The sequence below is a fragment of the Cyprinodon variegatus genome, unplaced genomic scaffold, assembly GCF_000732505.1.
Source record: "Cyprinodon variegatus isolate N-32 unplaced genomic scaffold, C_variegatus-1.0 Scaffold178, whole genome shotgun sequence".
In the NCBI taxonomy this organism is placed as follows: Eukaryota; Metazoa; Chordata; class Actinopteri; order Cyprinodontiformes; family Cyprinodontidae; genus Cyprinodon; species Cyprinodon variegatus.
The window spans coordinates 1,239,913-1,264,890 of NW_015150631.1; the positions used below are offsets into that span (position 1 = coordinate 1,239,913).

The 24,978-nt window shown below is 38.4% G+C and overlaps 1 protein-coding gene across 1 annotated transcript in view; it reads left to right on the forward strand.

Moving 5' to 3' along the window:
• LOC107087278 (ankyrin-1-like) overlaps positions 1–24,978 on the forward strand; it is an 81,528-nt gene that overhangs the window by 53,195 nt on the left and 3,355 nt on the right. The window contains exons 2-26 of the mRNA XM_015378773.1: positions 8,903–9,004; positions 11,673–11,771; positions 12,872–12,970; positions 13,226–13,324; positions 13,491–13,676; positions 13,763–13,861; positions 13,955–14,053; positions 14,141–14,239; positions 14,317–14,514; positions 15,517–15,615; positions 15,740–15,838; positions 15,923–16,021; positions 16,192–16,389; positions 16,488–16,586; positions 16,662–16,760; positions 16,869–17,066; positions 17,202–17,300; positions 19,225–19,323; positions 19,451–19,549; positions 19,636–19,728; positions 19,873–19,945; positions 20,046–20,066; positions 22,804–22,924; positions 23,113–23,191; positions 24,830–24,945. Of these exons, the coding sequence (XP_015234259.1) occupies positions 8,903–9,004; positions 11,673–11,771; positions 12,872–12,970; positions 13,226–13,324; positions 13,491–13,676; positions 13,763–13,861; positions 13,955–14,053; positions 14,141–14,239; positions 14,317–14,514; positions 15,517–15,615; positions 15,740–15,838; positions 15,923–16,021; positions 16,192–16,389; positions 16,488–16,586; positions 16,662–16,760; positions 16,869–17,066; positions 17,202–17,300; positions 19,225–19,323; positions 19,451–19,549; positions 19,636–19,728; positions 19,873–19,945; positions 20,046–20,066; positions 22,804–22,924; positions 23,113–23,191; positions 24,830–24,945 (2,771 nt within the window). The remainder of the gene's footprint in view (positions 1–8,902; positions 9,005–11,672; positions 11,772–12,871; positions 12,971–13,225; positions 13,325–13,490; positions 13,677–13,762; positions 13,862–13,954; positions 14,054–14,140; positions 14,240–14,316; positions 14,515–15,516; positions 15,616–15,739; positions 15,839–15,922; positions 16,022–16,191; positions 16,390–16,487; positions 16,587–16,661; positions 16,761–16,868; positions 17,067–17,201; positions 17,301–19,224; positions 19,324–19,450; positions 19,550–19,635; positions 19,729–19,872; positions 19,946–20,045; positions 20,067–22,803; positions 22,925–23,112; positions 23,192–24,829; positions 24,946–24,978) is intronic.

Genomic DNA, 24,978 nt, shown 5'->3' on the forward strand with positions numbered 1-24,978 from the left:
TTGTATTTACAGAGTGAAAAGTTGCATGACGGCCCTGGACAGAACAACTGTGTCTGCACCATTGTCAACTCATCTAAGATAGAAACATGCCAAAAAAATACTTGAAGGTGTAAATGTAACAAAAATAGATGTATTTCTGATATATATCCATAAAGACCTTTAAATATTGTACTAGAAATATGGTAACATGAGAAGATATAAATAAAATTTAGGGGAAAGATTCATATGTGGCTCTTTCCTAGTTTCGCTAACTTTCACCTTTTGCTCATTAGGAAATCTTTACATACCAATTTGAGGACTCATGGCACAAAGTGATAACCTGCTTTCATTTAAGCATTAGATTCAATTATCTTCCCTAGAACCATCCACTACAAAGTGGTTAAAATTTATTTAATAGGAGACACATTTTTTAAGACAAGGTATGCATTACTTTAAATTTAAGTTTTTCTTTCCACTTTTTATAAGGGGAGTTGTGGATGGTCAATGAAAGGACATTTTGACATGATTTTCTTTTCTTTTTATTGGGGACCACAGGATAATTTGTCATCTCTTCATGCACATTAGTGTTCATAGTACCATGCTCTTCACTCTTTCTCTGTTGAGCTCTCATCATTCACTAAACTCACTGCTGTGGATAGGGCAGTTGTCCCCATGTGATATTTTTGCCCAGGTCACGGACTAGTGGTATTGAGTAGTGTATAGCTTTCTCTTTTAGGTTTTTTCACCCTCCTTTCTCTCTCCTGCTAGCATTTATCTCTCTGCATGGTTTTGGCAGCGATGTGCTTTTCCCAGCATTTAGCCAGGAGAGGGAGAGCGGAGGGGATCGGCCGAGAAAAGGGGCCTTTTCAAGCGAGGAATGACGGACGCTTTATTAAAAGAGGCAGGGCCTTTTGAGAAGCTGCCCCCCCACTCCCTCTATACCCCATGTGTCTGGCCTATTGTAACTGGGCGGTGGCAGGAACCCCCCACCTCCACCACTGCTAGGCGCTTTGTCACTGTAAGTCAGGGCGCAGACTGAAGCAGTGCCGCTCTATAAAAAAAAAAAACACACCCATTCGCCACAGTAACTCTTCACCATTCTGGTGCGACCTGGTCCATGGAAAAAATGGATTGTCTGGCTGTCACAAAACATACAGGGGACATAGAGACGGGCGTGACGCACTGGGAAGGAGGGACATCCAAGAGAAAGGAGAAAGTTGAGAGGGAAACTAAATTTTTAGGAGCAAGAGAGGTAGAATATGTTGAAAGATAAGCTGTAGGTCTAGTCTGTAGAAGGTAAATGTAGGAAAAAGATCTGTTTTATTCACAAAACAAAAAAATAGCAAAGAAGCAAAGAAGTGGCCTGAATATTTTCATAAACCTGTTGGGAGACCTGCTTGTTTTTAGCTGTGCGTGAAATGTGTGTCTTTAGATACAGCCAGCATTCCTCTAGAGATAAACCCCTGGGCCCCCATCCACTGAGCCCACACCCTCTCCAGTCTCTCCACCCACCATGCTTAGTCAAGTGTGTGTATTTGTCTGGCCTGAATGTGTGCGTGTTTATGGTGGATGAGGGTCTGCGTACCCTAGTACCACAGCACTCGCAGGGGGCCACAGAAAAGACAGCTGTGTATCTGAGAGAAACAGAAAACTAAAGAAAGGGACAGTGGAGGGCCAACAGGGATGCCAGTCAAGACCGTCACTTTTGGAGTGAGTACCTTAAACTCTCCTGCTTCATCCTCCTCTTCTTCCAGCCTAACTCAACTATTTCTCTCCTTCTGACTCTTTCTGTATTTACTCCTACTGTATGATGTTCTGCTACTCTAATAGTTTCTTTCTTCCTTATAGGATTGTTTAACCTTCTTTTCCCAGATTTAGTGGACCTGTAACTATAATTATGTTGGCAATGAACCCTTGCTCCCTTCCTAGCTCCAATATGTCTTCTTTAAAGTGTTCTTGGTCACATATAATTCATTGCTATTGACTCAGTATGCACTTGGTTATTATTCAGGACATGTCCAATGTCTGTTTGAGTTCTGTCTCCAAAAAGCCATTTCTGTTTGTCCTCTGTCCACATAAGCTGTGGTGGAGATTTTATTTCCCTTTATTCTTGTTTTCAGTCATAAATTAGCTTCTGAACATGGCTTTTGTCAATATTCACACTGAGCTGCTGAAAATGCAGTCTATCTGGACACAATTTTAAGAGAGCTTCTCAGTGGGCTTGGTTGCTTGGAAGTATCATGTGATGCATGTGCATCAAAGATTAGTCTAAGTGCGTCTATGTGTGGGTGTTTACTATGCAGCATTTTGCTCCTTGATCTTGTTTTTGGCCACATTCGGAAGTCTGTTTAATGTTTAGATTATAAGATGTCAGCCAGGATTAGCTGCGGTAAGCAAACTGGGGGTCAGTAAACTGATTAGTGGGTCAGTTAATGAGAAATGTTCAGTCTTAAGATGATAGACTGCTTAATTTACTAAGTCCAAACAACATAGGGTACATTTTCACAAAGATATGGTGCTTTCTTTATGTCAGTTGTAATACAAGGAGGGCTTATCGGGTCTACAGTTCTTTTCATGATGCAACTCCTTGAAATACAGTTTCTGTCTGAAGAGGAAAAGAAGTCTATTTAGTCAACTCTGAACCCAAAATATCATCATTTTATACTTTTATGGCAAATGATCAAATAAGCATAAAACAGTTTGGAAGAAAACATCACAGAGGTATACTGGTAAGACTGTGTGAGTACATGTGCTAAAGGATATTTAGAATTCTCAAATAATGCTGATAACTCTGATATTATCACTCAAAGGTCAGGATAAAAACAGATGAAACTAATGTGCTGTTTGTTATTCTTTGGTAATAAACAATGTATTTTTAAAAACAATAACTGAAAATGTAAAATGAATTATATACATTGTGTTCAACAACCTATGAAATTCAAGTGAAAGGAGCACAGGTTGCCTTCTCCTCTATATGAGTTAGTTGGTTCTCCTCTTCTGTGATAATTTACTAATGCTTACTCTTCTTTGGTTTTTAGTTGTGTTTTGAATTATTGTACAATGTCAAATAGAATAGCCCCTATATCTTTGAAATATCTATAAAGCAGTAAAACTTCTGCAACAAAGACACAAATCAAATCAAATATTTAAAAATGCATTTATTAAATATGACTCAAATGATTTACGTATAGCCCATCAATTTCAGACATGCTGTTCACTTTTCTTTTCAGAAACAATGAGAGGGAACAATAATTAAAAATTTTGACCAGAAAGAAACCAATGGTACATGCAAAATTAATTTATATGCTTCTCCCAAATGTATAAATGCAATTTTAACACAGCAATCATTGCCTCTTTATAATTGTTACCAGTATTAAACATGTCCACACTGACATTATAATAATTTTTACTTTAGTGTTGAGCTGCAAGTCCTTTTGGCTGTAAGGTCTTGTTGCCATTGCCCTAATTCTTAGTTCCCATATCAGATTCTATGTAAGCTTTAATTTAGGACTATAGGTTAGACGCTGTACTTTCAGCCAAAATAAACATCTTAGTAAAATCAAAAGAATACTTCAAACAAAAATATGCCAGAGTTATATATAACTTGGTCAGACTGGAAATCTGAAAACTACTGTTTGTTTTAAACATTCTTAGATTTAAAAAAAAAATCAGACCACTGATTTTAATACGTTATTTATTTGGCTCCAAGGCAAAGGAGATGTGGAAAAAGTGCACCCTTGTATATATATATATATATATATATATGTGTATATATATTTTATTTGGTTTTATATCCAACCATTTTGATCAATTGACAGACAGACGGGCAGAGTTGGATATTACTACACCTGGAGCAAGGATAACAAATGACTTAAAGTTGTGTAACTGTGCATCAAAACTTTATTTGTGTACCGTATTTTGATCCTATTCTTATAAGTCCCCTACACACTCTTCAGCCTATGGCTTTCACCTTCTTTGTCGTACACAAAAGATCACAATAACCGTAACGATAATACCCATGACAATCTCATCTCGAAGCTCAGGGAGCGCAGCAGCGCCAATCATAAAGAGACAATCCTTAGGCAAGGCAGGGACAAACAGTGGGATGTGGAGTGGGGGTCCCTGAAAGTGTGAGAAAGTAAATACTGCAAGTGAGACACTCCACGGATGAATGATCGGACAGATGAGGCTTTAGATGGAATTTGTATTAGCTCCATCCTTGTTCGCTTCATGCAGCTGTGTCTATGTCCGAGCATCCCCACTGTTCTCACTCAGATATACCTTTATACTAAATATGACTGTGTTGCTGCAAACAGGCTGCTGCCAATTCTCTAACAAATTGCAGGGGTAGCAAGCAGCAGAAATAAGGAGAAAGAAAAAAAAAATCTAACAGGCAAAGTAAGCAAGTCAACAGAAAAGGATGATGGAACAGTAGTTAAACCCTCTGCAGGAATGACCACATCCAGTATTTAGTGTTGCACTGAATGAATAAAAAGATAATTAGTGCAAAATACTGTAGATCTGGGTATTGAGTAAAATAGCAGATATTTCTTATGCAAGGTGATCTTGTAGAATTTTTCTTTTTAAGTTCAGTGAAGATAAGCAACACTTACCATCCCTGAACATATGAAGAATCCTTATTTTCTCATTTTTGCTGCTGTGGCACTTAAACTATTTCCAAGGTGCACCTGGTGCTGTTTCAGCAAATTTGGAGGTTTGCATTTATTTGTATGTATGTTTGTGTAGTTGTACTCGCAGCTGAGTCAAAACATATTTTTCACGTTTTACTGTAGAGTGAGAACTTGAAAACCGAGGACAAGAAAAGGCTAGGCTAGGTAAGGTATTCACCTGTACTGGTTCTGTTTAGGGTCGCGGTTAAGACATAGGTCCTTAGTAAGTATTTAAAACACTGGGGTATGTGGGGGTATCTTTCTGGATACCCCCACATACCATGTCATCTATTTCAGAAACAGAAAGTTATCTTTCCTAACAGAACAATCAATTTCTGTTTGGACATTTATGTGCATTTAAACATAATTTCTTACATTATAACAGCAGTTCTGATCCCTTAAGCAATATTTTTTTAATTTATTTTAATAGAATGAACTCCAGGGGAAATTTTCCAAACATTTCCTTCAATGATGAGTGAAAATAGATTAAGGCTGAAATTTTGCAGGAGATTTTCATTTTATAAATCATCCATTCATTTTGGCTCAGATGTTCCAATCTGTAGCTTAAGAGCAAGCAGTTTTAAGACAGTGATTTCCGTTGTCTGGAAGGTGTCTTTCATATCTGCCTCTAACACATAAACACATAGTAAACATGCATAAACACAAAGTGATCCTTTCACATTAATATTTGCTTCAAAACTAGCCTGATTGTAAATGGAAATCAGCGTCTTGTATATCTAGGACTACATGTACATGCATGCACACATGGGTGCATCCTTTTGAATACTGCAGTGCACTGGTGAGGAGTGATGTCATCCTGATCTGCTGCAGCACCAGCAAAGGAAGCTCAGCAGGGAGAATAACAACGTAAAGAACAGAGGGTGGAGAAGGGATTCTCTTTTTCTTCTTTCACAAGGAAAAAAAGAAGCCGTGGAAGGATTTGATATGATAAATTAAACTATGAGATTAATTTCAATTGATAATTTAGGCTTCATTATGAGAAGCTGTGCACCAGTCTAAGCCTGAGGACAGCTGCACGCTACACGCCATTGTATTTTGATGCTGCCTGTGTTAACAAAAAACACAGATACAGAGGCTATTGTCTGCTCCTTGTGCACTAAACAGTGTGATAAATGTGCTTGCCAGGTTCTGCTCTGTCCAGAAGGCTCAAGCTCATCTGCTTTCTGTGGGAGATTTGAAAAGGGAGGAGACATCATTCATTTAAATACAGTTCAGCTAAATGCACCTGAGGAGTTGCCTTATAACACATTCCTCTCCACTCTTCATATTTTGTGTGTAAGCTGCACCTGTTTATGCGTGATCCCAGGGACGGGTGTGGTTATCCTGAATCTTTATCTTGCAGCGCCACACACTCCCGTCTTGACGTCAGTCGGTAATCATACAAGTACATGAAAACTGAGAAGTGCGCAATAGGAAAGCCTCACTCTGAAGGGAAATTCCTCCTGCAGGGGTTTCAGTATGAGTTGCTGCTGCTTTTAAAATATCTGAAGACTGAACAGGGCTCAGGTTAAGGCCAACATGGGGTTAGGGATGCTGTAATTTTTTCAGAAGAACATTCATACTGTGCTAAGTTAATTGCCTCTACTGTCTCCTGTCTTCACATTAAAAAAGATGTTTTACACATTGTCATGACAGAAAAATGAATATGCTTGATTTGGGTTATTTGTGTGAGGTTTTCTTTGGTAGTTTTACCAGCTCCTATCCAAAAATTACATTACATTAAGAAAAAGGGTGAAAAAATTTAGATGAAAATCATTAATCAGTCAAAGGTGATAAAATACAAGGGTCAGTTACTAATGATGTCAAGTTATGATGGAATTACTTATTTATACACACGAAATTAAAATGAGCAGCAAGATGTTAATATCTCATAGGTGTGAATCTCTTGCACATCTTCATGTTATTTAGACCCTTTTCTGTTTCCCATTTCACACTAGCTTAGATTTGTTGTACTATTCGTGGACATTCATCGACTATTCGAGGACAGGAACATCTGGCAAAGGACCAATTGAAGTGATCCCCTTCCTCCCTCTTACTTTATATCCCCCTCTAGCTGGAACATAGCCTCCGACTTCCTTTTTGTGAAGAGGAATGACCACCCTCGTCTGTAGGTCCAGGGGAAACCATGATTTTTTTAAACACCTCATTGACTTTACCTAGATGATGAGGAAGTCTGACCTCGAGCATCTACTCTCAAGCATTACTCCATTGTCTAACAATGTCCTGAGTCACGGTCAGCACCATGCCACTCTGACTGTAAACAGTGTGGCCAAAGTACTGCTTCCCCCTCCAGAGGCGCCAGATAGTTTGCCAGAATCACTTAATGGCTGACCGATGGTTTGTTTTCAAGGCCTCTCTGAACTCCTCCCAAGCCCAAGTTGTTGCCTCTTCAGTCACCAGGGTAGTGCCCCACCTGCCCCCCATAAACCAACCAGTCTTGATAGGAATCCATCTTAAGCTTGAAGACATCACTTACTGTCTATGTCCTTTGCTGGATTTGGAAGTTGCTTCCTTGACAGCACTGGTGGCTCTGGAAGTCATAGTCCAGACTGTAAATGCAGGTGAGCCCCAGCATTTCTTGCCAGTATCGCTCCATCACCAACATATACACTTTCCCAGCCAGTGAGGTCCCATTTCATCTCCCCAAAGGCAGTTTAAGTGTCTGTGGATCAGGTCACCTCTGCCTCTGACTGCCACTCTGTCCTCTGTGCATTAGTCCCTCTGCAGGTGGTGGGCCGACTGTCTTTTTAGTTTGGGCTTAGACTGACCAGTTCCCACAAGGACAAAACCAACCACCAGGCACTCGCTAATGAACCTTGGCCTGGCTCTACCATTGTAAGGTGGCAGTTTAAGGAGGGGCAAAGTTGTGGTATTTTTGTTTAAGGTATTAAACCATGATCATTTCCAGCCAATGCTCAACGGTGAATGTAATTAACACAACTCAAATTTCACTTGGACCCTTTTTCTATTTTATTGTGACTTTCCTTATTCTTTCTTTCATTGGTGTGTCAAAATGATTCCAAGGTGCTTCAAAATTATTTTTAGAGTAAGAAAATGTATATCCTAATAGAAATTACCCTTCTAAAAGAGAGTTTGTCACTATTTTACTAAGTTAACACTTGGCCACTGTAAATTTTAGCATGACAGACATGTCAGATCATGTCAGATTTTGTTTTGCAGCAAGAACTAGCAACTTTTAAAATTGTTTACTTTTCTTGCCAACAAAGTTTCTAAATTTTAACATGATCTCTTTCTTTGCACAGTTTTGTGTGGCTGAATTCCTGCTGAGGGAGGGCTGTGTCATTTGTTGCTATGCCTCTACTTCAGGCATGCGGATCCTTTCTGATTTTTTTTAAGCAAAGCTCCCTCTCTTTCTCCCCTTCTCTCAAAGAAAGCCAAAATCCCAGTCACAACAGTAGTTATGGAGTTTAAAGTGTTGTTAAAGTGTTTTGCAACCTTTTGAGAGCTTGCAGTCTTACTGAATACATTATTTGAATATGTAAACTTGCAACACCAGTATCTTACTGATGGGTATTTTGAGATAACAGGTCAAATGGGGTGATGCAGGGTGGGTGGGTGTACAGTAAGCATGGCTATAGTATGAATGAACAAAAAAAGTTTCAGATTTCAATGGAGTTCCTCCTTGTGGTTTTGCCTGCTAACTTCACAATCCGGGTTCTCCTTTCTTCTCTCTTCCCTCGCTGCTCTCCACATGGTGCATGAGTAATCCCGTTCCAGCAAAACTCCTGCTTGTCTGGGAGAGTAATGAAGCTCTCAGACAGGCAGATAAAACACAGACAAAAACGCCAGACACGCCGTGTCCTGGCCCCTGAGCCAAGGCCCACTGATCTTCATACTCTGATCCACTGCCATTCCTCTAAAATATTATAGCTTTATTTGTGACATTTCCTTCTTATGTGAACAGCATATATAATTTGGGAGTATTTCAAGTTCTTTTCTGCTGCTAACTGCCTGCTACACATTCAAACTTTAAGTCACAGAAGAAAGCTAATTTTCTACCTGGGGTGAAAATTGCACAAGGGAGGTGTGAATTGAGAGGAAAAGTTTTGGACAAGTGATGATCCCTGATGTTTTAATGTCATATCATTTTAAAAATAATGAAATGTCACTCTTTTTTTCCTATTTCCCTTTCTTTTCCTTTACATGTCTCTCGCTTTTTCTACAACCCTTCATTCCCTCCTGTTTTCCGCTATCCTTTCATTACTCCATAGGCTGATGCTGGCAACAGTTTTCTCCGAGCAGCCCGATCTGGCAACCTGGACAAGGCCTTGGATCATATAAAAAATGGCATTGATATCAATACAGCTAATCAGGTAAGAAAGATAACTAACATTTTATACATTAATTTGGATCACTGACAAAGTCATCTCATCATCTGGTACATTTATTTACATGTTATGATCTTTTCTTGGGGCTTTTTTTACATTCATTCATTTCCCCTTTTAACAATATTGGTTTTAAAAGGAGCTGCCTAAAAATAGAAATACTCGAGAGTCATTTGTACACAAGCATCCCTTGTCAGCCTTGTTTTCTTTTAACTACAGATCTTATCGCAAGCAGATTAGACTAGGCTTGATCTATATTTTTTATTTCTTTCAATAAAAGGATTTTTAAAATGTGTTTAACAAGAGCGCATTTTAACTAAGAAAGAGAAACGCTTTTCTCAACCAGAACCTTCTGCAGAATATTTTAAATCCCCCAGGTTTTTTTTCTTTTTCTTTTTTGTCTGCTCACATTGAGAGGGTTGTTCACCTATATCTTACCACTCAGTTTGAGAGAGAAATAATTATTTCAGGACTACACTTAACAGTATAACTCGTGTTAAACCACTTTAAATTGAAAGGTAAAATAAATTTAAAAAAAGGTTTCCAACAAACTGCCATGTTTTTATGTGTAGAGAATTTTAGTGGGGAAAACATGTATTAGAGCTTCTTTTTCTTCAATCATTGCTTTTGTGTTCTTCAAAGTATTTATATTATAAAACAGGAATGATGTCACTTTTTTGATACAGGAATTTTGTTATGATACAAAAATTCATAATTATTAAAAGGCTAGTGTATTAAATAAGCCTAAAGCTTTGATTAGCTGATTGTTTTAGCTGTCTAAATCATTTAATCTGTTTAACAAGGTATAATATTAAACATTATCTTCACAAACAAAAATAGTTTTGTTTTATTTTAACATCTAAAGTTAACAGAATTATTGACTGTAGAAGAGTTGAAAGTTTGAGGCGAATGAATCAAATCATTACAGATATGCAGCACCTTCCCACCCCTAATCTCTTAAACCTCCTTAAAGTTTATGTAAAAAGCATTTTCATCCAACAAGGGAAAATTTTGTGTTTTAGATTTTTGTTCTGCAACTCAGATTTGATGGATGCAGTGGAAATGATGGTGGTAAAGGGATGGCCCCAGGAAACTACCCTGGTTACTGTTTGATGCGGCGTGAAAACTGGGGTGTTAAAAAAATGTCTGTATCTGATCTAAGTATTTATGAGTCCAAGTCACAAAAAATAAGTTATAAAACAGGCATACCAGGTCGTTTCCATCATAATCTACACCATTATTTTCTATTGTTGTGTGTATTTGTATTGTCCACCTTGCATGGGCTAAGCACTGTCCCTGCTATCTCAACATAAGCATGCTCTGTTCAGCTGTTAAACAGCACTTTGAAGTGGCATGTGGAGGTAACTTTGAGTTTATAAATGTTGCAAAGGATTCCCTTTGCTTCATCTTCTCCATTCTGCATCCTTAGCTCTGACAGCTTGTCAGAGTGAATCTGAGTGCTCAGGAATATCAGCATTACTGAAGCCCCCAGGCTGTAAATTCCTGCAAAACTTAATGAGAGAGTCCTTTCACTCATTAATATGAGTCAGCAGTATTGTTTTGCTGTCTTTAACCATTGGTCCAAGCAGGACATTAAATCCAAATCAGAAAGTGACACAGTTCAGCAAATGTTGATGAAACCTAAATACTTCATGCATTGACAACAAAATTGGTATAAGAAAAACAAAGGACAAGATTTTTCATTTGTTTTTGAAGTAATAATTTTAATGCTTTATTGCAGCTATCCGGTTTTTGTTTTGCTTGGTGTAAAATGTAATTGAATTAAAGTAAAAGTAAGCAATGTTCTCAAAGCTTTGCATTTAAACTTTTTATTTAATTGATCAAAAACAATGTAAAAAAAAATCATAAGAGCAATTATGGACAATATGTCCTTATTTTCATTTAAAATAAATCCTTACAGTATTTTTATGTTTTTACATTGATGCAGTGTTAAAATATTTATTTGTTTTAAAAGTTGTCCTTTTGCCTGCATTGCAAAGTTTGTTTATACTTAGGGGGTTTGTACAGGTGAGGTTGTTTCCTGGTCTGAGTGGACACTTCCAACTCCATGACCAGCACACATCCTCACTCCATCAAGTTTTTTGCACCACTCCTCCATTCTCTCTTGTTTCTCGTGCTCATCTAAGTTTGTATTTTGCCTTTTTTATCCTCTATCTTTGCTTTTTGTTCCCCCTCTCTCCTTTATATCCAGTAGAGTGATGGTGTGCTGTGGTCTCCCCACTCAGAGGAATAATATCAGTGGTGTGGGAAAGGTCCAACCTCACATGTCCTGTGCGGCTGAAGGTAGGCTGTGTGAGGTTAGACCTATCCCACACGGCTCGTATTCTTCCCAGCCATGAGACCAGTGGCCTGCCATCCCCTCCTCTCTCCCTCCTCCTTTAACTGTCACTAAGTGAATGAAAAGAAGACCTCCTGATTTTCATTCCTGTAGATGTCGTTTCCAAGATTATCTCTTTGAGTCTGGCATCTTGCATGCTGTTCAGTAACATGCTTGGTGTGTTTGGTGAGTGATTACGTCATTGTGACTTCAAACCACTCACCTGGCATGGTGCTCCTGTGTTTTGTGCTCCTAGTGTATGCGGGGTTTTTTTTGTAGGACTCTCCAGTATTAGGTCTGCTCTTCTCTCTCCTTTAGAATGGCCTCAACGGACTGCATCTGGCCTCCAAAGAAGGCCATGTCAAAATGGTGCTGGAGCTGCTTCACAATGGAATCACACTTGAGACCACCACAAAGGTAAAATGATTTCATAAAAAGAATCACATTTGGATTTTATGTTTCCTACCTTTTTAAATCGGGCCCTAGGACTGGCCTATAAAACTCAGTCACTGCAAAAATATTAAATCTACGTACCGGTAGGTCTTTTCTTTCTTAAAAAAAGGTGCATTTTTTTCTTGAATTGAGAAGGAAAGTGAGGCACTTTGCCAATGGAACGAGACAATTTACATTTAAAATAAGGTAAAACAATTGCATCGTCTTGTTTCAAGTGAATATTATCTAATTATCTTATTCTAAGAGTGAAAATACTCTTCCCATTGGCAAATCTCATTTACCTGCTCAAATTAAGGGTAAATACACTTAATTTTTCTTTTTCCAGGATAATTTTTCCACTGTAAAGCCATGCTTCCACACACTTATACTCATGGCAACTTAGAGTGCTTTAAAGTAGTTCAAAGTGTGAATGTTCTTACCTCTTTTTCTAAGCCAACTTCAAATTACAGTATCTGAATGATGGAGCGGGCGAAAGGGTCTTGAACGGCTCATGTGGATGTTTTCCCCTGCTCAGTGTGAACTCAGTTTATCCTTCCTGGGGGAGAAGACCAGGCATCTAGTTACACAGGAAGGCTTCCTGCCAAAGAGCAAAGACAAAAACAATATAAGACTCAGAGAAACAAAGGCTCAGGTTAGACTCAGCTAATCTCAGCTTGGCTAGAGTACCCAAAACTGGCAAACACTCTGGCGTCGAGGTAGTGACAGCCAACTGCTCAAGTACTCCTCCAGGAATGGTCCGACGAGCCGCAGGTGTGCAGGGATGCCCAACAAGGACACGGCACCACCTGGTGGTGGAAAAACACACAAACAACCCACACAAACTGGATTCCTAACAAAACCTAGCGTGTCAAACGTTCAGCAATATATATATATATATTTTTTTTTATGTAGATCATTACAGTTTTAATGTTTAAATGTGAATTACTCTTTTGTTCCTAAACAATATCAAGTCCTTGCAGATAAAGTACCAATGTGTGTACGTCACTCATAGTGAAAGAGCTAGTTGTTGCTCTGTGTGGGGATTGATTATGTTAAATATAGTGTTTTTGCTTGTGTTTAAACAGAAAGGGAACACCGCCCTGCACATTGCAGCCCTGGCAGGACAGGAGCAGGTGGTCACAGAGCTCGTAAACTATGGGGCCAATGTCAATGCTCAGTCTCAGGTGAGAGAGAAAGACTGAGAGCTGCTCTCACAGCAGACGTCACAGCTCAAACTGAGGCTGCTTAGCTCATACTATGGGAATTTAACCATCATAGAAGCTACTGTAATTCCATCCGTTAAAATTCATCTCTGTTTGTCTGATATTTCTGTATGGTTGTGTTTCCTCTCTGTGTGCATCCTGGTGTGTGCATCTGTGACTTTGCTGTGTGTGTTCCTGTATATGTGTCCTTGCCTGCCGTGCGTCTTTCTGAGACAGAAGGGCTTCACTCCACTATACATGGCCGCACAAGAAAACCATCTAGAGGTTGTGAAGTTTCTTCTGGAGAATGGAGCCAATCAGAGCATTCCAACAGAGGTACCTAAGAACTGCGAGTTGTATGATAAAGGTTACCTACCCGTTGCTGTTCCACACTCACCGTGTTTTTTATTCTAGTTTGTTTTCATGAGCCCCTCCTCTCGCATCGGTTGCTTTTAGACTTATTGAGTCAACCTCTCTTCTAACTTTCTTTCTTGTGCTGCAGGATGGATTCACGCCTCTTGCTGTGGCTCTTCAGCAGGGGCATGAGAATGTCGTAGCCCTACTCATTAACTATGGCACCAAGGGGAAGGTCCGGCTGCCAGCTCTGCACATTGCAGCACGAAACGATGATACACGCACAGCTGCAGTGCTTCTGCAGAATGACCCTAACCCTGATGTCCTCAGCAAGGTCTGTGGCCAATCCATCTTTTTCTATTATTTTCTATCTTGTGCCAATAAACTGCAGAAGCTGTGACACTGAGGTGTATTTTGCAGACTGGATTTACACCCCTCCACATTGCTGCACACTATGAGAACCTGAACGTGGCACAATTGTTGCTAAATCGAGGAGCAAACGTCAACTTCACCCCAAAGGTAAAACACAACAAATGCCAGTTCATTCCACAATACCAATTCTCCTTTCATTTTTGGCAGTGTTTATATAACCTTGTCTTTATGTTTCTGCAGAATGGCATCACCCCTCTGCACATTGCTTCTAGACGAGGAAATGTGATCATGGTCCGACTCCTGCTGGACCGGGGGGCGCAGATTGATGCTAAGACCAAGGTAAGCCCAGGGTCGATCTCATTTTCATGTCCTTAATTGTAAATAAACAATTCATAACTAAATCACCAACTCTCTATAATTTTACAGGATGAGTTAACTCCTTTGCATTGCGCTGCCAGAAATGGACATGTCAGAATTATTGAGATCCTGCTTGACCATGGGGCTCCAATCCAGGCAAAGACAAAGGTAAAAGAAACAATTTTTTTTACCTTTTTTTTCAGATACAGATAAGAGAGAGTGAAGAACTGTTTCTGTTTTTGCAGAACGGTCTGTCTCCTATCCACATGGCAGCACAGGGGGACCACATGGACTGTGTCAAGCAGCTCCTGCAGTACAACGCAGAGATTGATGATATAACATTGGACCACCTCACCCCGCTGCATGTAGCAGCACACTGCGGGCACCACCGCATGGCCAAAGTACTGCTAGACAAAGGAGCCAAACCCAACTCCAGGGCTCTGGTTAGCAATAAATATGTTTATTCAAACCATTAGAGTAATGAGCCGTAGCAGTATCTTTTAAAAGACCAAATAGAATTTTCTGCAAATAAAAAAAACTGCTTGATGTTTATTTGTATTAAGCTTTATTTACTCTGATCCCTAAAAAAAACTGTTTAAACAGTTTGCCGCAAAAAAAGCCTATTCAGTAATTAAAGTCAATATTTGTGTACTTCTTTTCTTAGGAAATGTTAAAACAGACATAAGGGAGACAATTTTACATGCCACAAACCATGCAGGCAACAGAACACACATTATAGAAAATACTCTGGCCACATTTAAACAAAAAGTTTATTTTAAAAAGTAATTCAAACATAAAATTAATCCAGCACATTATTGTGATTATGTATCTCTATTGACACAAGCATTCTGCTACAGGGGTGGTTTTTTTGTAGAGACAAGGATTTGTTGTCTGGGGAGGTTGATGATGAAGGAAACATGTAACCCTGCAAAACACAATTCTGAATAGAAGCCTGACCTCTGAACAGGAGAACACCCATTAACATAGAGTTATGGCTAAAATAGGGTGGTTACGCACAAAGCATATTCATGTGTTATTGCTGTCTATTTCTGCAATGGAGAGGGTGCAAAAGTTTGAGTCCCTTCTTGTACAAAGCTGATGAAATGCCCCCAAAAGAAGCGGCCCCTCAGTTCTGCAAGGTGCTAGTGCAGATTCACACTTTTTGTTGGTAAAAAATAAAAGATAACAAAAAAAATGATTTATATATATATATATATATATATATATGCTTTTTTCCATACTTCATAATGATGCAATTATTAAAGTTGTTGGATTTAAAAAAAATTCAATAAAAAAGATTAAAGTTAGAAGTATGAATATGTCTGACAGGCCAAGGATTACAGTGGGTAGATGTGTAATAACATAACATGGTGATTTTGTTTGTAGAATGCTGTCTTGTTTTTTTGTCATGATAGTAAAAAATTATGATTTTGTTGTTTTTGTAGAATGGCTTCACGCCTCTGCACATTGCCTGTAAAAAGAACCACATGCGTGTGATGGACCTCTTGCTCAAACAATCAGCATCATTAGAGGCTGTGACTGAAGTAAGGGATCAGAAAAAATCCATCTAAAACACTCAATGAGTATTAAAGATCGTTTATCAGGCAGGATTCATATGCTTGTTAATCTCATTTTATTGCTCATGTTTCTTCTTTTGTTTTAAAACAGTCAGGCCTTACGCCCTTGCATGTTGCATCCTTTATGGGTCATCTTAATATTGTGAAGATCCTACTTCAGAAGGGAGCTTCTCCCAGCGTCTCCAATGTGGTGTGTACCAACAAAAAACAACTAACTCTCGTTTTCTGGAACGCTGTTGTTGAAGCTGATGATGTGGTTTGTTTTCGGAAACAGAAAGTAGAGACTCCTCTCCACATGGCATCTCGGGCAGGTCACTTTGAAGTGGCAGAGTTTTTACTGCAGAATTCAGCTCCGGTCGACGCAAAGGCAAAGGTACATTTCATAATAAAATTAAAACTCTTTTAAAAATGACTTTGAAAGTTGATTTTACTAAAATCAATGCGTTAAAGCAGAAGCAGTCAATAACACCGACTCTATTACAAAATAATGTGTAAAAGCAGAATAAAGGTTTTCAGGAGGTAAACTATTCTCTCCTTTGACAGGATGATCAAACTCCTCTGCACTGTGCTGCTCGGATGGGTCACAAAGAGCTGGTTAAGCTTCTGCTTGACCACAAAGCCAATCCTAACTCTACCACCACAGCTGGACACACGCCTCTGCACATAGCTGCCCGAGAAGGTCACGCACAAACTGTACGCATCCTCCTGGACATGGAGGCTCAACAGACCAAAATGACCAAAGTAAAGAAAATATTCTAATACCGTTTATGTCATAGTTAGTCTCTGCCAGTGTGATGTGATGAATCTGATATTATGTCTCTTTTATGATTCTTTTGTAGAAAGGCTTCACTCCACTGCATGTTGCTTCCAAATACGGTAAGGTGGATGTGGCAGAGCTGCTGCTTGAGAGAGGAGCAAACCCTAATGCAGCTGGAAAGGTGAGGGAAACCAAACAAATGTGAAGAAACCTGAATAAAACCTTTTTTGTTAAATCACTGATCTTGTTTTAACAGAATGGTCTGACCCCGCTTCATGTTGCTGTACATCACAACAACCTGGATGTTGTTAACTTGCTTGTCAGCAAAGGAGGCTCACCACACAGTGCTGCCAGGGTAATAAAAACAGATCTTAAGTAAAACTGTTTAATTTTAAGAATCACCACGCTTTCGTTTGTTTTATTGTTATTGTTTTAAAAAAAAAATCTGCTTTCTGCCATCCAGAATGGCTACACTGCCCTCCACATTGCATCCAAGCAGAACCAAGTCGAGGTAGCCAACAGCTTGCTGCAGTATGGAGCTTCAGCCAACGCTGAGTCACTGCAGGGCGTCACGCCTCTCCACCTCGCCTCCCAGGAAGGAAGGCCTGACATGGTTTCTCTACTTATCTCCAAACAGGCCAACGTCAACCTGGGCAACAAGGCAAGAGTAAACCATTATATAGAAAATAAAAAGCTGGGATTTTGAGTCAAATTCGTTTTAGAATACAACTAAGTTGTGATCATTTAATTTGATAGATTAAATGCTGTTCTTCTTCTTTTTTATTCTTTTTTTCAGAGTGGATTAACTCCTTTGCACCTGGTGGCACAGGAGGGACATGTAGGCATTGCTGATATTTTAGTGAAGCAAGGAGCGTCGGTGTACGCCGCCACAAGGGTGAGTGGTCAGCAATCCTTGCTCCAATGATAAACAATACTTATCACTCATTCTAAATAAACTGTCCAGAGACACAAATCCTCCTTGACAAAGAAAACCTATATTTAGTTTCACAAGGACTACAATTAAATTAGTTTGCTTTGTCATATAGTTGAACCAAAATTTGATTTCTCGTTTTCTGTTTTCTAGAAAGAGGAGATATTTTGAATTTCTTTCAGTGAAAAAATCTGACTTTTTGTAATATCAAGCCAACTGAGACAACATATAGGGAAATAAACTAGAAAATGAAAAAATAATTAGATAAATAAATAAACCACATATTTAATTTGCAGTCTAAAGACCTAAATGACTATAAAGATTTACTTTTTTCTGCCATTAGTACCATTCTGTTGTAGAAATGTAAGCAGATAGCAGATTACATGAAAACAAGTAGAAGAACATTTCAAATTTGTATTTCCCTTAAGTTCTTTCTTCACCTAAAATTAAGAAAAATAAATAAATTTTCACTGTAATTTGTAATTTTAAGGGTCTAAAGTTCTGTATTGGCCCCTGGATCCACAGGTTGCAAATTCAAGTCTGCTTTAACCTATAAAACATTCATAGTCGGTATTTATATGACAGATGTGTCAGACATGATATTTCATCACTGATACAGATCAGAGTTATTCAAGAAAAGCCATTTAACTGGTCCCTGACTGAGTGATACTTGTTAAATTATTCATAACTCTCAGTAGTTTTAATGGGCACTTTACATTTCATCTGTATTAATATAGTAATGCATTTGTCTCCAATCTGTTCTACTTACTAGTGATGCTTTTTTTCTTGGGACCAACAGATCATTTCAACATGATATCTTTGTGTCAAAACGTATACCTGAGTAATCAAACAGAGCTACAATCTTCACAAAGCTGCTGATTTGCTTCACTTATATTGGCATGGTTTAGTCTGTTTTTATATGACCAGTTCTCAATTTTGCACATTACAGATTTCCCTGCCACATTAGTTGATCAGGTGCTGAAATTTTTTTACAAAAGAAATATGGTGCCTCATTAACCTATAGGACAAGTGTTCCTTCAGCCTTGTCCTACGCCGCCAGCTTTCTGAGGAGTAACAGCATGTTCAGTAGAAAGCTGCCAAACAAATACAGTCTTTCTTTCATAGTACAAATCATTGTCAAAAGGGGAAATATAGAATACTTAAAAAGATTCAGATTTGTTAGAATACAGTATATGAAGAGCTTTAAGGCCATTGAAAAAGTGACCACTTAATTAAACAAAAATGGCATTTTTTTTAACCTTAATCTCGTAATTCTGACTTTTAATCTCAGAATTACCGCCATTTTTCTATCTTGCTAATTCATCACAGACACTGAGAGTCATGTGGCCACAGCTATTGAATTCTGACTTTTTTTCTCAAAATAAAAGTCAAATTACTCAGGACCGTATCGCCAGAGCCCAGGATTATCACTTTGATAAAGTAAGAATATTACAAGTAGTCATAATTCTATGACAGTAATCTGTTAGAGACTGATTCCTATCATTTCTAAAACCCTTCATCTGGACCCTGTTTTTGATACTTGAGATCAGATTATGTCTCTCCCAATAGTAACAATGCTCAGCTTGCTATGTTTTATTTTACAACCCTTTGATGCATATAGATCGCTTCATTTTTTTAATTCCTAACTGTTGTAAATTTAGAAAGTCCCTTAATTGTGACCCAAAAGTTCAATCCGCTTGCCAATGAAATAGAAACCTAAGAATGTAAAATCTGGACAGTCTTTTTGTAACCTTTCAAAATATAATGAAGTAAATAAAGACCTTAATTTACAGTGCAGCATATTTTTGAAATAACGCATTCTTCTCTCAGTTAAATATTCAAACCGATCACTATCCTGCAGTGTTTTAAACATTTTTTTTATTGACAGATGGGATACACCCCTCTGCATGTAGCATCTCATTATGGTAACATCAAGATGGTGAAGTTCCTTCTACAGCAACAGGCCAATGTTAACAGCAAAACAAGGGTGAGCGCTTACTACACATTTGTACTAAGTAATTGTATTGCTGTTTTTAATCACATTAAGCATTAAAAATGTATGCATTGACAGATGATCATATTCTAATTGTTTTGAGCCTTTTGTATCCTTGCAGCTTGGTTACACTCCTTTGCACCAGGCAGCGCAGCAAGGACACACAGACATTGTGACATTATTGCTGAAACATGGAGCCCAACCCAACGAGATCACTACCGTGAGTTAAAGTGCAACCTACCTTCATCCTATCAACTGATATACTTTTTCCTCACTATAATCAGTCTGCTGCTGTGTGCCTAACAGCATGGCATGTCAGCGCTGGCCATTGCAAAAAGGTTGGGATACATCTCTGTGATTGACGTCTTGAAGCTCGTCACTGAGGAGACCGTTTCAATGGTATTAGTTTTAGGAGTTTTTCTTTTTGTGCTGCACAAATGTTATGGTTTTGTAATAACAGCTGTACAAGCAATGTAGTTTTAAAGAGTTTTTTTTTATTGCTGTTCTATCTGAATCTGAATCTTTTCTTACTGTTTTCTGCAGACGACTACAGAGAAGCATCGCATGAGTTTTCCAGAAACTGTGGATGAGATATTAGACGTGTCTGAGGATGAAGGTAAAATATTAAAATAATACTTTAAACAGTGGAATGTAAGGGGTTTGAAACATAGGAATATCATTTATTCAAATATTTTTTGCCTTTTTGCTCTTTTTAGGAATTGCGCAGCTAACTTTAGGTATGAACATCTACTTTCTTTTGCAGCATTCAGAGTTTATCGTAAAGATCTCTGTCGCTCCATTTCAAGCTCACGCCATCTTTGTCCCCTTTCCTATTTCTCTCAGACTGTCTGTAGTGGTGCTCACTGTGATAGCTCTGGTTTCTCATTGGCATGCACCCATAGCACCCATGTCTGTGACCTCTGTACGTCCCTTCAGTAACACCCCCATTCTCTAACTCTTCGTGTGTCGTTTTTCTGCATCCATGGTTTCACATTGTTTTTTAAATTGCAATAGGCAACTCACACATACTTGCTCTGTGGTGTTTTACTTTTCATAGTGGATTTGTGTTGTCTTTTTCCACGAGACTGCGCATCTTACTATTTTGACTGCATTGCCGTTTTTTTAGTTGAAGCAGTTTTCTGAGTCTAAAAAAGATCCATAATGATAACACTGCTTTGGATAAAAATATAAAGAAAAGGCTAATGATTATAATCGACACCCTGGATACCATAATTAACAGAGGGAACAGTTCGGATTCAAACCAAACGACAATATTATTTTTATCAAAATAATTTCTGAGAAGATTTATTCTTTTGCAAAATTTGTGTTGTGACAAGACTAGTGACACATACTGTAGCTGCTTTGAGTTAAAGTGGTAAACCACTAAAGGATAACAGCTCAGCCAAACTTCCAACACATACATACAAACACACACACAATTATGCTCACACTCATGTTTAAGTACTCTTACCGACCAATGCGTCTTCAGATTATAGATAATATATACTGGAGTGGCCCTTCCAGAGTCTAGACTTGAATCAGATAGAAAGAATAAAAATCTGTAAAGGTAGCTAGAAATGATATTATATGAGAAATAGATCTTCCTACCTTTACAGTTTGCATCTCAAAAGCAATTGTAAACTGTCAACATATCAAAGGAAATGCACAAAAAAGTCGGTGTAGAATCTGAGCTGCTCCCTTACGGCAGCACAGATTTACATTAAGTTAATCTACTTTACTCTTCACTCACCTCTGTATGCTTAATGTACAGAATGGCTCTTAGTGATAGCAGACTGACCTAACTTCTGATTTATTCAGCTAATGGATTTTTAAACACTTGGGAGCACTGACTGATCATTGAGCATATCCGCCACAATACAAACAACCAAAATGGAAACTTCAGGATGCAGGACTACACTGAACAGTTAAGCAGTACACCATTTATTTCAACATACACACATTGTAAGAAGGGGAACCTAAACCCATACCTAACAAGGATATTTGGGAGGACTTATTTGGCTATATGAAAACAGAAAAAAATAATTGCCGAGCCATGAAATGATGTGTCAGCAGCTTAATGCCATTAGTGGAAACCAAGATTTTTAAATCAACAAACAAGCGTAAAGCTCTAAATATAGTTTTGCTATAAGTAAAAAAAAAAAATTGGAAACATTTTTAAATCACGTTCCATGCAATGTTGTGGAGCACAGCTTACTGGAAGGAAATGTTCGAAGATGGCAAAAATCAAAGACCAACAACAGGAAGGAAGATGGATGCCATTATGAAAGATTTTACACTATTTGAAAACAGCCTAAATGAACACCCTGATATGATACCTTAAATGGGATTGAGGCCTTCCTTGTTTGAATATTGACTGTTTTGAAATAAACAGTGAAGAGACCAAAGTTGTGGGGTTGTTTACTAAATATGATCAGGTGTGAAGAAAAAGATCCTTAATATGTTTTTTTTTTTTATATATATATATACAGTATATATATTTATGAGATCAACATGTATATCACTAGTGGTGGGATTACAGTCCATCTATTTATTCTGCTACCCTGTAACGGCTAGAAAATATGCATGGTTTTATTTTTGGTGTGCAGCAGTGTTCTTGGAAATGTAACTAATATTAATCTTGATATTTTTAGTCCCCTCATTGTTCAACACCCAGATTGTTTGGGGGCTCTAAATAGATTAACAGCTTTTTTGTTGTCTTAAAGACGCAAATTCAGAAAAAAACAATGATATGAGCAGATGATGTACCCTTTTGAGGTATATGATCAAACTTTAACAAGGAATATGGGGGACCTGGTCAGACACATGAATTTATTAACACTAGCCACTGTGAAAAAACGCTGGTTCTGAACCTTGTGAATACATCCACATTAATATGCATAAGACAAAGGGCATTTCTTGTACGCAAGTTTTTGCTGGCAACTTTCTCTTTTTTTAAAACTCTTCTTTTAGGGTTAAGTAAACCTCCAAATAACAAGATAGAGATACTTTAGATATACTAGGTATTCAAGAGGGAGGTTGATGCTGTTTGTGCAGTGGCTTACTTCATGTTTTCACACAAGAATTGCTTTGCATATCACAAATCTTAAAGCAATATTTAAGCTGATTTTATTCTTATCACATAGATTTTTGCTTTAAAGATGTCAGCAAGTTGAGAGCAAAACCCTAACACTAATTTCTGAAGTTTACATCCTCATTTATTTGTTCAGTGTTTTAATTGTTCCCTGTGGGAGCAGTGATATGAAAAAAATGTAAAAAAAAAAAAAAAAAAAAAACATGAACGTTTCATGTCATCTGTCTAACCACCAAATATCACGTCCATCATTTTGGGTGTCATGTTGTTTAACCTTTCTAACAGCTAGTTAACAGCCTTGTTTTCTTTCTCTCTTTCTCCTGTGCTGTGTCACCAACCTGACCACGATCTGTTCGCTCTCTTTGGCATGTTGTTCTCTGAAGGAGAGGAGCTCTTGGGGACAGAAGGGGCCAGGTACATGAAGATGGATGACATGAAAGACCATGATGACGATTTCCTCTCCCCCAAGAAATCACTGGAGTACGAGAGAGGGCTGGGCACAGCGTAAGGGGGGCTGAGTGGGGAGTAGGGTAGAAAGCCAAAGCCAGTAGTTATGAGCCATTAGAAGGATGGGATTAAGGGGGGTGCTACATAAACATAATTAAACCCCAGGACGATTGCTTGGGAGGAGCAGAGATTTGATGAAATGTTTTAAGTCTCACTTATTTTCTTTTTTCTTTTCCTTACAACAGAAATTACTCACCTGCCATTCCCAGGATCCCTCGTGTCTCCCCAGAGACTGTACATCTGAGAGAACACGAGATAGAGCAGGTACAGTAAAATACAGAACCACAGAAATCCAACACTCAGATAATATTACGTCGGAGTTTTCATTCTTTTACATCTTGTGGTCTGAAACGCTTGCAGCTGTTTTACCCACTGTTTATTTTATTTCTGTACCAGATTCACAAAGATTCATGCATAATGTCAATGCTAGTATGCCTATCAAGTCCACCAGATGGAAGCAATGTGCACCTATGTATGCATCTGGCTGCAGCTGTGCTCTCTTTAACCATAAAAACAGCCTATTCTGAAGAGGGACAGATAAGAATACTTTTTAAATAATATTTAACTCCCATTTCTTACCGGACAAAGAAGTTACAAAAGTTGCAACAGTATTATATTATTATGTAGGGATGATACAGTTAAAAATCATTATTTTCAGGCATAATCTAAAGGATAATGTTCTAGGTAATATCTCTAAACAGACCCTTATAAATGCGTAAACAGGGGAATTTCTGTAAGGATGGAAGGAGATGGAAGGAGTAATCCTGGAAAAACACCTGTAAAAGGCAAGGACCACAGACAATGACCCTTAACATACAGTCAGGACCTAGAATGAAAAGGTTAAGATTTACCAAGGCCTTTATATCAATTCCAGTAGATAATCTGTGCCAGGACTGGAATGTACATCAGACCAACTTAGCATAATCTTAAGTAATAATGTGAGCTTAATTACAGGTATTTTCAAATATGTGATTTAAGGGTATTTTTGTTCCAAAGGTACTTTTAATCTAATGAACAAGCCTTGTTTAAACCTACAGTGTATTGTCATTTATTGCTGACTTCAAGTCGTCAACTTCCAAAGTTAAACCAGAGCCCTAAAATTGAGGACAGAGTTATTAACTTAAGTTAATTTGGTCATCTTTTTCTGTTAGGAACGATGTAGAATAGCTACCTGGTTGGTTTTATATGACATTAAAGGTATTTTGGAGGATTTTCGTGCATTTTTTAAAAGACCTTCCCTTTCCACAAAAAGAAAATGTGCAAGATGTGCGAGAGCATGCACAAGCCCATTTCACCTTATGCACGCTCTGTTTAAAAGTTGCTGTTCTCATAGCTCATACAAGCTTACTGTGTACAAACGTCCGCCCAAACCCGTAAATCCCTTGACCACTATGTACAGCGTGGACTAAATAGTGGAATTTATAGCAAACTACTGACCGTTCGGATAGATGATCACGGTTTTTTGCTCCATTGGTCACGTAACTCCTCCTCCACTGCAGGGTGCCTGCACTATCTTAGTTGTTGGTCGCCACTGTTGGATAGCCTATGGCAACAGCGGGCCGTTGTGACAGCAAATCCCATAATGCTTTGCTCTCTGCACTAAGCATTCCAGGATATATCTGCCTCTTCTTAGACCTTTTTTTTTTTCTTCTCATACACTTCCCTTCTCCATTTTCAATGACTGTCTGAAACCGTAGCTCACCACACATACATCTGAAAATGCACAGAAAAAGATATGGGACAAACACATAGGATGACCTTACATAAACATATCAGTTTATCAGAATGATTGACAATTTGGAGGACCACTTATTTAGATGATCCACCTGTAAATAAAAGATCGCTTATATACCTTTAAGATCAACAGAAATTCATTAATGATCCATGTTTGCTCTCATGCAGCAACACACGCCGCTTCCACTACCCAAAGAGTACGACGACGATTCACTGATTCCCAGCAGTCCAGCAACTGAGACGTCTGACAATGTCAGCCCGGTCGCCAGTCCCATCCACACAGGGTCAGGACAGCCAAAGCACAAGCAAGCACTTTT